General features: G+C 41.5%; 1 protein-coding gene across 4 annotated transcripts in view; it reads right to left on the bottom strand.

The window, feature by feature from the left end:
• The window catches only part of LOC127008083 (apolipoprotein D-like), a 30,063-nt gene that overhangs the window by 1,574 nt on the left and 15,042 nt on the right, over positions 1-13,447 (bottom strand). For all 4 annotated transcript variants that reach the window (XM_050879643.1, XM_050879642.1, XM_050879645.1 and 1 more), the window contains exons 2-5: positions 10,055-10,175; positions 9,075-9,294; positions 8,157-8,311; positions 7,061-7,231 (exon numbers count right to left, since the gene is read on the bottom strand). In XM_050879643.1, coding sequence (XP_050735600.1) covers positions 7,061-7,231; positions 8,157-8,311; positions 9,075-9,294; positions 10,055-10,174 — 666 coding nt within the window. In that variant the 5' untranslated portion in view covers position 10,175. The remainder of the gene's footprint in view (positions 1-7,060; positions 7,232-8,156; positions 8,312-9,074; positions 9,295-10,054; positions 10,176-13,447) is intronic.

The raw sequence follows: 13,447 nt of genomic DNA, 5'->3' as shown, positions 1-13,447 counted from the left end.
AAGCATGGAGAGGTAGAATGCTTGATTGACGAGGCTAAAAGGCATTATCAACAGATAACTAAGAATTTTTATGAGGGTGAAGACAGTTTCAGCAGGGATCATTGGGAGTGTAGGTCTTCTTGAGAATGGAGAAGAGTGGGACACATGAGATGATGGGGAGAGTAGAATCAGTAGTAGGCCTTTTGGGGAGGGCAGTAGAGTTTGAAGATGCAGTAGAGGTTGAAGTGTTAGGATCTAACTAACTAATGGGGAACACACGCCATGGGGCATGTCACTTCACTCACCTGCTGCCTCCACCCCCAAGTAAGCCCCCACACAGTTACCATTATTCTAAGCCATCCATGAGTTACATGGGCATCCCCTTGGTCTCCTCCACTCTGCATGGGTTGTCTCATTCAGCAAGTGTATAAGCAGAATCAATGTCCAGGAAGTGTGCTACATGCTCATATAGCCGGTGTTGGTATTCACCAACTAAGCTGGTAACAGGCCTCAATTCAGTTTCATGGAGTAGTCCTGGTTCAGCACAAAGTCATTCCAGTGATACCCCATGATCTTGCGAAGGCACTTGGTGCCAAAGGCATCGACATGCCTCTCCAAGTCATTATTCAGTGTCCCTGTCTCACAGCCATACAGTAAGACAGTGAGCACAAGCGACTTGAATATTCGAATCTTGTCTGTCTGCATCGATATCTACAAAGCCATATACTCATATTGAGTGAGCCCATAATGCTGTGGACCATGCCAATCCGTCAAGTGACTTCTGGCAAGACCCACCACTGTTATGAACTATGCTACCAAAGTATGTAAAACTTTGGTGATTTTGATGTCCTCACCACATGCATGAACAGACTGAACTGTCATCCAGCAAGCCTCCACACAAGTGGACAATGGTATTGGCCTAGGAGACCTTCAGTCCCAGTGGTTTCACCTGCTCATGCAGCACTTGGAGAGCCATCACCAGGACCTTCAGTGACTCCAGGAAAAGTACAGCATTATCAGCAAAAGCATGGTCAGTGACCTTGATGTTGCCGACATATGCTGTGCAACGACTTTAATCAACAACTTTTCCTAATAGCCAGCCCATGCAAATGATGGAAAGTGATGCAGCAAGGACACACCCCTGCCTCACTCCTGAATTAATCCCAACCTGTTGTGGCGCAGGCAAGTGTTCATAGTGGCGCCAACTTGCTTGGCTCATGCTGCCCCCCCGGAGCTCATCTTTGAGCCTTTCTTTATAGAGAAAATCTAGAGTGTGGGTTGATAGATGGTCTTCAGGACAGCATGTGGGTAGTTTTAGACCACTCAGCAGTGACTGAAAAATCCCCTCTATGGGGGCGGGCAAGACTCGAACCCGCGTCCTTCTGGATGCAGCGCCGGCATGATAACCACCCAGTCACCGCCTCCCCCAGAGTGCTAGGATGCGGGCAATTGTTGACTTGCCAGGTGTGAACCCAGATTGTTTAGGGCTCTGAAACTTTAGCAGATGAGATCTGATTCGCATCAGCAGTAGATGAGTGAGCACTTTGCCTGGCACACTGAGCAGTGTAATACCACAGTAATTGTTGCAGTCCTGTCAGTCCCCTCTCCCTTTCCAGATAGGGATAACCAACCCTCTTTTCTAGTTAGGAGGAATAGCACTGGACTGCCACATAACAGACAGCACCACATGCAATCCATGGATCATGGCTTCACCCCCAGCTTTCAGCATCTCTGTGCTGATATTACAGATCCCAGCTGTCTTTCTACCCTTCAACATTCTCATAGCCTCTCTCACCTCTGCAAGACAGGATGAAGCTTCGCAAATTGGTGTAGCAGCAAACCAGCCAAAGGAAGCTGTCTGCTTAGGGGCTCTGTGGTGTACAAATGCCCAAAGTACTCAGCCCAATGAGCCTGGTACCTATCTGCATCTGATACTATCTGCCCATCAGCCATTTAGATAGTGCTTGTATGAGATGTGGATCTGGAATGGAGCTTCTTCAGAGCTCAGAAGGCAGGTCTAAGATCATTTGCATTGAGACAACCCTTGACATCCTCAGTGAGAGCTCTGACATGCCTCTCCTTATCCCTTCTCAGAAGAGTTCTAGTTCTTTGCAATAGAGTCCTGTATTGGTCTGCGTCCCCAGCCAACCTGGAAGCATGACTCTCCTCTATATTCACTAGTGTTTCCCTCGAGGCAACTCTATTCCTAGACCATGGATGCTCTGCAATGCACTCCTCAGTTGCTATAACAGTTTCACCTTTGAAGGGATCCCACAAATCTCCAGGGTCTTCTAGATTGTTAAGTATCTCCAACCAATCTGAGACTGCCACTGCATACTCCTGAGCACAAACTTGGTCCCTCAGTTTCTCAAGATGGCACCCTGGAGCGTTACATCTTGAGATTTTCTTGGACTTGGTGTGCATCCTCAGAACTCCAGCACGTCTGTGGTTGGTTGCAAAGGACTCAACACTCCAGAAAACCCTACAGTTCTGAAGGTTCCTCTAATGAGTAGCCTACTAATGGAGATGTTATTTATCTCCTTTGCCACACTGCCAGCATTGTTATACCAAGTCCAGCGGTGAGACTGCGTCTCAGTAATCCTCAGTCTTCTGGACTTTGCAAGGTTTAGAAGGAGCCTATTGTGTTTATGGTGGCACCAAAAACATAAACAGTACTTTCCTTCTGAACTTTACAAAGTTCAGAAGACTGAGCATTGCTGGTTCCATAGCCATGAGTCTTGCTGCTAGACTTGGAATAACAATGCTGGTGGTGTGGTGAAGGAGATCGACCTCATCATTTTTAGTACTTGTTGAAGGATCCTTCAGAAATGCAGGGTTTTCTGGAGTGCTGAGTTCTTTGCAACCGACTACAGACTTGTTGCAGAACTGAGAATACACATCAGCCCCAAGAAAATCTTAAGATGCAACCCTCCGGGATTCCATCTTGAGAAATTGAGGGGCCAGGCGTGTGCTCAGGAGTATGCAGTGGCAGTCTCAAATCGATTTGAAGTGCTTGGTACTTTGGCAGACCCTAGACAGTTGTGTGATACCTTTAAATGTGAAACTCTCAAAGCTGCCGAGGAGTGCATTGGAGAGCACCCCAGGTCTAGGAGTGGCATTGCCTTGAGGGATTGAAACACTGGAGACTAGCTGAGTGTCATGCTACCAGGCTGGCTGGGGACTCGGAGTGATACAGGATTCAGTCAAAAGGACTATAACTATTCTGAGAGGGATAAGGAGAGGTGTCAGAGGTCTCACTGAGGATGTCAAGGGTTGTCTCAGTGCAAATGACCTTAGACCTACTTTCCAAACTCTGAAGAAGCTCGCATCTCGGACAAGCACCATCCAAACAGCTGATGGGCAGAAAGAATCATATGTGAATGGGCACCATGCTAATTGGGTTCAGTACTTTGGGCAGCTGTCCACAGCAGAGCCCCAAATAGGACCGCTCCCTCTGGCTGGTTTGCAGATGGTGGCTGTTGATCCACCAAAAGACCAAACACGACACTCCCTGGCAGAGGTGAGAGAGGCTATGTGGAAGTTGAAGGCTATGTGGAAATTGAAGGCAGCTTGGATCTGTAACATAAGCGTGGAGATGCTAAAAGCCAGGGGTGAAGCCACGATCTCTGGGTTGCATGCAGTGCTGTCTACCGTGTGGCAGTCCAGCAACATTCCTCTTGACTGGAAAAGGAGGTTGGTTGTCTCTATCTGGAAAGGGGACCAACAGGACTGCAATAATTATCATTTATAACACTGCTCAGTGTGCTGGACATTGTGCTCACTCATTTGCTACTGATGCAACTCCAATTTCATAACCTTGTGAAGTTTGAAAGTTTCAGAGCCTTGAACAATCCAGGTTCATGCCCAGTAAGTCAACAGTTAACTGGATCCTTGTGGAATACAGACTTGTTTTGACAGGGGCTACTTGCAGTCTACGTCAGTCTCAAGAAGGCTTTTAACTCAGTGAATTGTGAGGCACTCTGTGGCATTCTGCGATTACAAGGGATTCCTGTAAGGATAATTGACTAAGGACTGGCCTTTACTCTGGGACTGAGAGTGCTGTGAAGTGTGTGTCTGTGGGGGCATTTCCAGCTTCTTCCTCGTTAATTCATGAGTGAGGCAAATGTGCATGTTTGCTCCATCACTTTTCAACACTTGCAAAGATGTTGATCAAAGTCATTGCAGAGCATCTGTTAGCAACATCAAGGACAATGACCTTGTTTTTGCTGATGGTGCTGTACTTATAGAATCACCAGAGGTCCTTGTGATGGCTCTCCAAGTGCTGCATGAGTAGGCAAAGCCACTGGGACTGAAGGTCTCCTAGGCTAAAACCAAGGTCCACTCATGTGGAGGCTTGCTGGATGACAGTTTAGTCTGTTCATACATGTAGTGAGGACATCAAGGTCACCAAAAGTTTCACATATGTAGTCCATAAAAATGGTGGGTCTCACCAGGAAGTTACTTGACAGACTGGCCTGACCCACGTTGTTATGGACTCGCTCAACACAAGTATACAGCGCTGTCGATACCTATACAGGCAGACAAAGATTCAAATCTAAGTCACTTAAGCTCCCTGTCTTACTGTATGGCTGTGAGACATGGACACTTATTCAGACTTGGAGAGGCATGTCAATGCCTTTGGTACCAAGTGTCTTCACAGAATCATGCTGTACCACTGGAATGACTTTGTGGCGAAACAGGGACTGAATCGAGACTTTTTACCAGCTTAGTCTGTGAACACCAACTCTGGCTATATGGGCACATGGCACACTTCCCAGGCATCTCTCCTGCTCATAGGTCTGTTTCTGTATGAGACATTTGAGACAACCCTGGGTGGAGGAGAACAAGGGATGCCCATGTAACTCATAGCTGGGGCAAGTTGATAGATCCCGCAGGGAAGGACATGGAACGGAAAGGGTAGATGCATGGAGGCTTGCTTGGGGGGACCGTTGGGGGTGGAGGCGGTGAGTTAGCGAATCAATATGCCCCCTGGCGTATGCTTCCTATTGGTTATGGAGAGTGGTCCGAGGTTGAGGAGGTGTTCACAAGACAAGGTCACTCCCCCAGCATCAGGCACCAATTTATGTCCATGTGTAGAAACATCAGGCTTTAACCAGAAACTAATGCCTCTGAAATATACTGCCCAGGGGGAGGAGCTGTCAGCAAATTCCACTTTTAACTCTGATCTGATATGAAATGTAATTTTAAGTAGGTAACGTTCTACAAGTCAATTTTCTTGGTAGAAAAACAATCCGGACATTATTGACAAGAGATTTATAAAATGATAATGTTTTCAGTTACTATTTTTTCACTCAAAATACTGGGGATTTGTTACCTTGTTAAGATTCAACAAAGTAGCCTGCATGCAACACAATTAATCCAGCATACATTAGTAAACAGAAATAGTTAATCTGTTAAGTATACACTACATTATTTACAATTACTGCTGCTTTCAACACAAACATTTAGGCAATGAATTTTATATAGTTCAGTACATTAGAATGGCTGTAATGTAAAATCACTTAAAGACAGTTTTCTTTAAACATTACTCATTACTCCTAAGTTAGTCACAACTTCACTACCAGGCTGTGTGCCTAGGAGGATGCACTCTGCTGAAAACAAAACATCTTGCATCTCACTGAAAGCACTAATAAAAAGGCCATGTTCAGCTGCATAGTAATCACCAATTGATTTGTGTCATACCAACTGCCAAGCTTTTAACACTACTGGTTACCAATGCATTCCCATGCCACACGTTCTGTGACATGCTTCAATAATTCACTTCATGGTTTGGTGAATGTTACACAAGTTCTTAGCAGCCAACTGACAATTGTCTCCATGGACACCTGCCATGACTGATTTGACATTTTCAACATGGAGTAGCTGGCATTTCCCAATCATTAACAGATTTTAATTGAATAAAAAAAAAAAAGTAACTGCTACTGATATCCAAAATCAAATATGTTTGTAGAAATGCTACTAATCTAGTATGCATAGCTTCTCTTACCTTCCACTAACATCCAAAGTTTGACTTGCTGGGAGTTTAATTACACTGAATTTTTGGAAGCATGCTTCACATGATTTAGATTATTCAAGAACATGCTCTTGCAAAATAAACGAGAAGCTGAAAATGTTAGTGGTGGCAACAACAATCTTAAGGCATTTCCTGTTCAGTGTATTGCCTTTTTTATGCCCTGGATACTAAACTTCCTACCACTGGGTGAGGTTTAGACAAAGTACGGTGAACTGTGAATCTGGACTGACCAGTACATATTTCCTCCAAGCATTTCAAAGCTATGACATCCTAAAGAGCTTAGATACTATATTACTCATATGCACTAAATTCTCCCAAGCCAATTCCCACAAACAAGATTTGATAATACCGAGCCTGGCAAAGTAAGTTAACCCTTAGACAGTGGCAGTATTTGAAGAGCAGCTCCCGCAAAATGAATGGACTATGTATATATAGTCGCTGCCAACCTTAAGACCGTAGCATAAATATTGTTACACCGTATAATAGATGTTTTAACTATCGTCTATATATAGATTCAACTACAATCTGGAAGTGTTGTTATATTTCTGCCATACAAAACTGACCGACTGAATTTTGGACCGGCTATATAGAGTTCCACCACCGTCTAAGGGTTACAGCTGACAAAATGAGCCACAGTGCACTCCACTCATCTTACTATAAAAAACTATCATGGGAGCTAACTGGGAAGAAATAAGCCTACAGTGTGCAAATAAATTTAGCAATACAGGATCTGCCCCTGAGGCTCTGAAGTTGTGATCACATCTTACCTTTTTAGTATATTACTGATAGGGATACCTGATCTTAAGCTTAAATCACCAGTAAATCACTAGATACATCCATATTAGAAGTTTCATGAAATACAAACAATATAGACTGGAGTTCTCCATTTCTGTTCCTTAGAGATAAACTATCATTATAAAAATAATGCTAAAATAATCCACAAAATGTGTAAATTAACTAAACTAATCCTACATATCCTGGGTCATATTATCTGTGACAGCCTGTATTGAGTCTTGCATACGTCTCCTACCTTGTACCAAGTCTTACCTGAGAGGCAATGTTCCTGACGCCATCAGAAGCATCCTTCAGCATTTTTTTTATGGTGTCCTCATCTATGTTAATGTTGAATCCTGCATCCTCACGGCGTACACACACACCGTGGTCAATGGAGTCCAGATCATTTGTGGGAATGCCCTTGCTGGATATCAGTTGTCTCTCCTGAGCAGGAAGCAAAAGAAAAACTTGTAGTCTGGCCTAACCTCACTTAACCTGAAGAGCGTGTGTGACTACATGAATCATTTTACTTCATGCCAGTCACTGAACAGCTTTTATTTGATACTGTTTCTCTTCTGCAATAGTGTGGCAACCACGAACACCAACACAAAGGGAAAATGAGATAACTATCATCTCAACTAAACTGTGTGCCAAATAGCCAAGCTGCTAAAATATGTATTTGGACATAACTGCAAATCATATTTACATTTAGTTTTAAGGCTATGTGGTGTTTCAAGGACAATAATATAAAACTCTAGATAGTGGGGTACTCTTTGCCTACAGCTATCATTGCCCCTTTTTAAATCATTAATAATAGAAAGTGTATTCCAGTTTTCAAACTGACAGAAATTTAAAGTTGTTAGATGAAAAATGCTTTTAAGTAATTGAGTGACATTCATTGAATAAGGCATGAGGGTGAGAAAATGGATGTAGTATGGGGTTCAGAATGATGCACTTACATGAATGGAGTGTGAGAGGAAGTGCCAAGGTGAAGATTTATTTGATTTATATAGGGACTGGCAAATGAATGCTGGATGATGTATAAAGGATTAGAACAATAAAAATGGGGTGCAAATGAATACTGGAAGCACCAGAAAACCTGGAAGAAGTGGCAGGTAGAGTGACAGGTGTGTGAGAGGACCTGACTACACAGTTGAAACATTTGGATAAGAACAAAATTATGTTTCTCTCCAAACAATGCAAAACATTTACCTGAACAGATCTTCATTCACCACACTGATAGTCCAATATATTCTGGAGACCCTTTGACAATGGCACTTTGGCCAAACAGCAGTAACATGTACCAAACAGCTCCTCATATACCAACACACCTCCCCTCAATGCTAACTCCACATCCTTTGACTCTCACCTTGCTAATGATGTCCTGGCTGAGCGTGGGTGTGCGGGAGAGGATGGCTGTTGACTTGCGGTGCAGGAAGCTTGCCACCTTCTGACATTCATACACTACAGCATATGTGTCATAGTCGGTGTCCAGCACAGTGTAGTCAGCCTTGCCCGCCAAGTCTGCAAGACAAGTGGGCTCACACACTTGACTACAAATATCATTTACGTCAGTTACTCTCAGGGGTGTCCTTATAATCCGCAGTCTTCCTTACATTCATGAGCAGGAAAAAATATCATGTCCAAGTGATATTTTCTGATTTCAAACATAACCTGAGTAAACTAATATGTAATAATAGAGTGTAATACTGAAAGAAAATGTAGTTTTGGCAAGAAATAATGTCAACATCCTATTTAAAGCTGTGCTCTTTAGTTGCAAATTTCATCACCTGTGTTATAGACACTGCAGTCATGAATCATTAATAAAGCACTGTAGAACACCAGTATTCTCACTGCTAAGTTAATGTCTACATATGACTTTTCCTACTGCCTCAAAATTGTAAAGTTTTAAATATGTGCTAAGTGACTATGAGAAATGCTACCCAGTGAAGTGGTTTACAGAGCTGCTACTGCACCATTCAAATTAACAAGTTGAGCATCCCACACTCTTCAAGGCAATGACAATAAAATGTCATGCTGGGGGCAATGTTCAGCTTGCAATCCTCACATTGTTCAGCTCTGCCTCTCACTTTTATGGTGCATATGAATATCCTTATTCTGGGACACAACAAACTGTGATATCCAGACAAAAAAAGTACATACATATAATGGCACCAATTTCCCTGCCCCTCCTGGCAAAGGCCTGTGCTCCCCACCCCCTAGGGGGGAGGAATTATAAAACAAATGCCTGCCCCTAAGTGCAACACCCCACCAGCCCAATACCTACTGAGAGGCCACTTAACCCTCATGGCACCAGCATTATCAAAATCAGGTATGTCCAGCTTGGCAGTGTAGGAGTTGGTGTGTTCAATGCTGAGAGAGTCAAGCACAAGGAGCTGCCGGGACTTGGCAGCGCGCAGCTGTGTGGGTGAAACTCTGGTGTAGTTCATGGTGAGGCAGGATGAAGTGGTGTCCGTCTGCTGGATGACATACCACAGCCCAAGGAACTGTGAAAAGAAGGGAAATGGGTTACTTATGTTTGTGTGTGTGTCATTTACCATGGCCTGACAATGCACTGGACTCATAATTGCCAGCCAGTACACACCTTGATATTAAAAATGTTCAATGTCTTTTACACTGTACAAAAATCTGCATCTATCTATGTATATCATATGCATACATTGCAAATGTTTTTATTTAACTTTTATGAAAGCATCTTGCATATATCATGCTGGTGGTAGAAATACTGAATACAGTTAACATTGTATCACTGCTATAAGAGCAGATTGAGTAATACTATGGAAACTATATATAGTGATAGTACATGAAAACTATGGAAACTATGTAGTGATAGTACATGAAAACTATGGAAACTATATAGTGATAGTACTTGAAAACTATGGAAACTATATAGTGATAGTACTTGAAAACTATGGAAACTATATAGTGATAGTACATGAAAACTATGGAAACTATATAGTGATAGTACATGAAAACTATGGAAACTATATAGTGATAGTACATGAAAACTATGGAAACTATATAGTGATAGTACTTGAAAACTATGGAAACTATATAGTGATAGTACTTGAAAACTATGGAAACTATATAGTGATAGTACTTGAAAACTATGGAAACTATATAGTGATAGTACATGAAAATATATATTAAAGGGCTTTTTAAGAAAACTATTAATTTTATAAAAACTTGCATGAAAATTCATCTTAGAACCTTTTTCTTTTACACAGCACAAGCATGCAGTCTTACTTTGTCCACGTCCAAGCTGGAGAAGGCCTTAGCTGAGGGACAATTGCCCCAGCCCCAGTCATGGCCCACTGCTGTTGCTACCAGAGTCACCACCACCACAGTCACAGCTACCACCTTCATTCTGAGGAAACAAAAGAATAAATATTAACTGTAAAGAAATAGATAAAATTCAAGAGCAGTGTTATGAGATCATAGACTGGAACAGAACACTACCAGATACAACTGCTATGTCTGGGTAGGAGATTATTAGGACTGGAAATATGCATGAAAAAAAGCTGACGTGTTCTGAACCTGCTAAAGAATCACAGAGATTGAGTGACTGCAAGACTTCTGCCTTTACATACTGAAGTCAAACAGACAGGTACACTTGCTGGTCCCTCTGTCCAATCTCAAGAAAGGTTCAAGGAACATGAATCAGAAGGGAAGCATGTCCCTCTAAGATGACAGTATTACACAGGAAGTAGGGTTGTTTGCTAAATTAAGGCTTTAGTAGTAAATGGCACACAGCTTACTTAGCTAAATGTCCTCCCATGAGATACTTTGAAAGGCAATTTTTTATGTATCAGGCAGTAAATTTTTTTTTACATAAACTCATTTGCCATTATTATGACAAGCTTTACAAAATCATTGCATCAAGCTGGGTGCTTGCTAAGTCTCAATTCGTATTGGTATTTAGATAATTTCCAAATACATAACTTTTTCACTGCACAGCTATTTGATTAACAAAGAAATAACTGAAGATTAGAGTTTTGATACTCATATAATAAATTTTATGAACAGTTTCTGGAAATATTAATAAACCTTATTTTTCTTTAAGTACTCAATCTAGTAAATCTAAGAATGGAGGGAACATATCTTTCTTTATTATTTATAATGGTGATTGAACCTTATTTTTATTTAAGTACTCAATCTAGTAAATCTAAGAATGGAGGGAACATATCTTTCTTTATTATTTATAATGGTGATTGAACCTTATTTTTATTTAAGTACTCAATCTAGTAAATCTAAGAATGGAGGGAACATAGCTTTTTTTATTAAAAATTTATAATGGTGATATATCTAGAAATACCGTACTACTAGGCTACAAAAGTAGAGTATTATGAGAGAATCCAGCAGTTCCTTCAGCCTAAGCCCTATGACATTGTTTACCTTGGTGATGAATAAAATGATTTAAACTTGGATATGTATTCTGATTCCTGGGTAATTTGGGGAGTTATTGTATAGAATAAACTCGCATCGGTTGTATGTACACCGCATTAGTGCCCAGATATTGGGACATTTGTCCATGGTGCCACATAACCCAGAGAGAGCTGGTGGAGAGCTCGAAGTTAGAAAAATGAAGATGATTATAGACAATACCATCACAATGTCTCCCACAATATCTCAAAATGAAGGAACTTATGAACCACAAATTCTCACAACCCGCAATCACACACACACACACACGCACGCACACACTGTAGCTTGAACGTCTTTGATATTCACAGTCGTACGGATAATGATGCATAAACCAAGAATGGAAGTTGGTCTGAAGATGAATCTCAAGAAAACAAAGGTTATCTGTTGGCGGGGCAGCAGTTCATCGGAAACTCAGCAAATATTGTCGGAAACAAAATATATACTTGAGAGTAGGGGAATACCGGGATACACACATCTAAGACAGTGTAAACCAAGCCCACGAGAAGGAAAATAGTGAAAGAGTATAGGAATGGGATGGAGTAGCCTACTTTTGGTAAACAGTATAATACGAATTGCACCTTGCCATTTTCTCTGAACAGCAAGACGTAGCTATAATCAATACAGTGCATCATGCCAGTCCTAACATACAACTCAGGTACCTCACAAAATAATTAGAGAAAGTTGAGAAGTGTATACAAAGAGGAACCGTGGGAAATTATGGGTGTATAGGGGAGAGCGGTGATGATTCGGCCACTTTTTAGAAAAATATTTTTAGAAAAAAAAGTTTAAGAAGTAGTGTAATTGTGTTGATCTCAAAATGTTCCGTCATCATTTGGCTCCTTAGGCTGCTGATATGACACTCGTAGCTATTTCCAGTTTTCAAGTGTAAGTGATGAAACAAGTTTTTAAGTCGTCCGAACCATCCCCACCCGTGGTGATGGTTCGGCCAGGGTACGGACACTCATAGTACTCGCCATAATATTAATAAAGCTTGAGTTTGATTGGCTAATAAACAAGATTATATCTTCTACAAAACATTTGTATAAAGACAAAAGTATCCTTTCAATATTTAAAGGGGAAAAAAATAAAAGGAAAACTACAAGAAATATCTAAAAAAAATTGGTATTAGGTCTTCCTTCTTTTCTCACAAGCATAATATTTGAATATAAATCAACCATATTAACCTTTTTATAACCGTTGCAACACCTATATTGTTTAAATTGATATAAATTTAATAAAAATCATGAAAAAATCAACTGTCCGAATCATCACGACTCTATAAAAAACAAATGTGTGGTCACACTCCTTTTCCAGCACGAGAGCTGGGCGATTGTTATACGGCAATACCTTCGCCGTGCATCGCTGCGTCACCGAAATAATTTACATTTTGCTAATTGCCGTGTTTTTGAAGTGAGAGCTTACGATACACCCTGCAAATATTATATAGGAGATGCAAAAAAACAAACTCGGACTTGCATCGAAAAGAACAGCTCCGAGGGCGTGGTTGTCCCTTTGTGGGCCAAGGCAACAAAGTTTTGCACATTCACACAAAATATCGCGGCACTCACTCCCATACAATTTACAATAAGTGCTATGGCCGGATCATCCCACTGTCCGAAACATCACCGCTCTCCCCAACGAGAGAGAGAGAGAGAACGTCATGCATTGTGGAATCGACAAAGGAAGATATTTAATTAAACTGAAATGATAAAATAATAAGAAATTAACTCAGGCAGATCTTACAATGCATATAAATTATACTGATGGACAACCAAGGCAATAGTGGTAACCAAGAAATGGAAGTCAAATGTCAGGCAGAAGACAAGGTGACGAGATGAAATTGTAGCTTTTGCCGGAGTATGATGGGGTACGCTAACACTAGGCAGAGGTGAAGAACGTTAGGAATTTTTTTTTCTTTCTGCAGTAGACAAGAAAAGGCAGATAATAATGATAAAAAAAATGAGTGCATATCTGCCAGGCACCAGCGGTCATGACGAGCCCTATCCTGTAAGAAGAGTATATACGGTGCCTTCTGCAATGTTTCCCACGAGTGTCCTCCCCCTCAAGCCATCCATGTTTACCAATTTACCAAACACCCCACCGGCTGCCTGCGACAACTTGTAAATGTTGACACATCCCCAAAACACCAGCTGTTGACGCCGGTCTTTACAAATATTTAGCCTTTGAAAGCCTCACCAGACCACCCTCTCAAAG

This window comes from Eriocheir sinensis, chromosome 37 (assembly GCF_024679095.1).
Source record: "Eriocheir sinensis breed Jianghai 21 chromosome 37, ASM2467909v1, whole genome shotgun sequence".
Classification (NCBI taxonomy): Eukaryota; Metazoa; Arthropoda; class Malacostraca; order Decapoda; family Varunidae; genus Eriocheir; species Eriocheir sinensis.
This window is presented reverse-complemented; position numbering and strand designations above follow the sequence as displayed.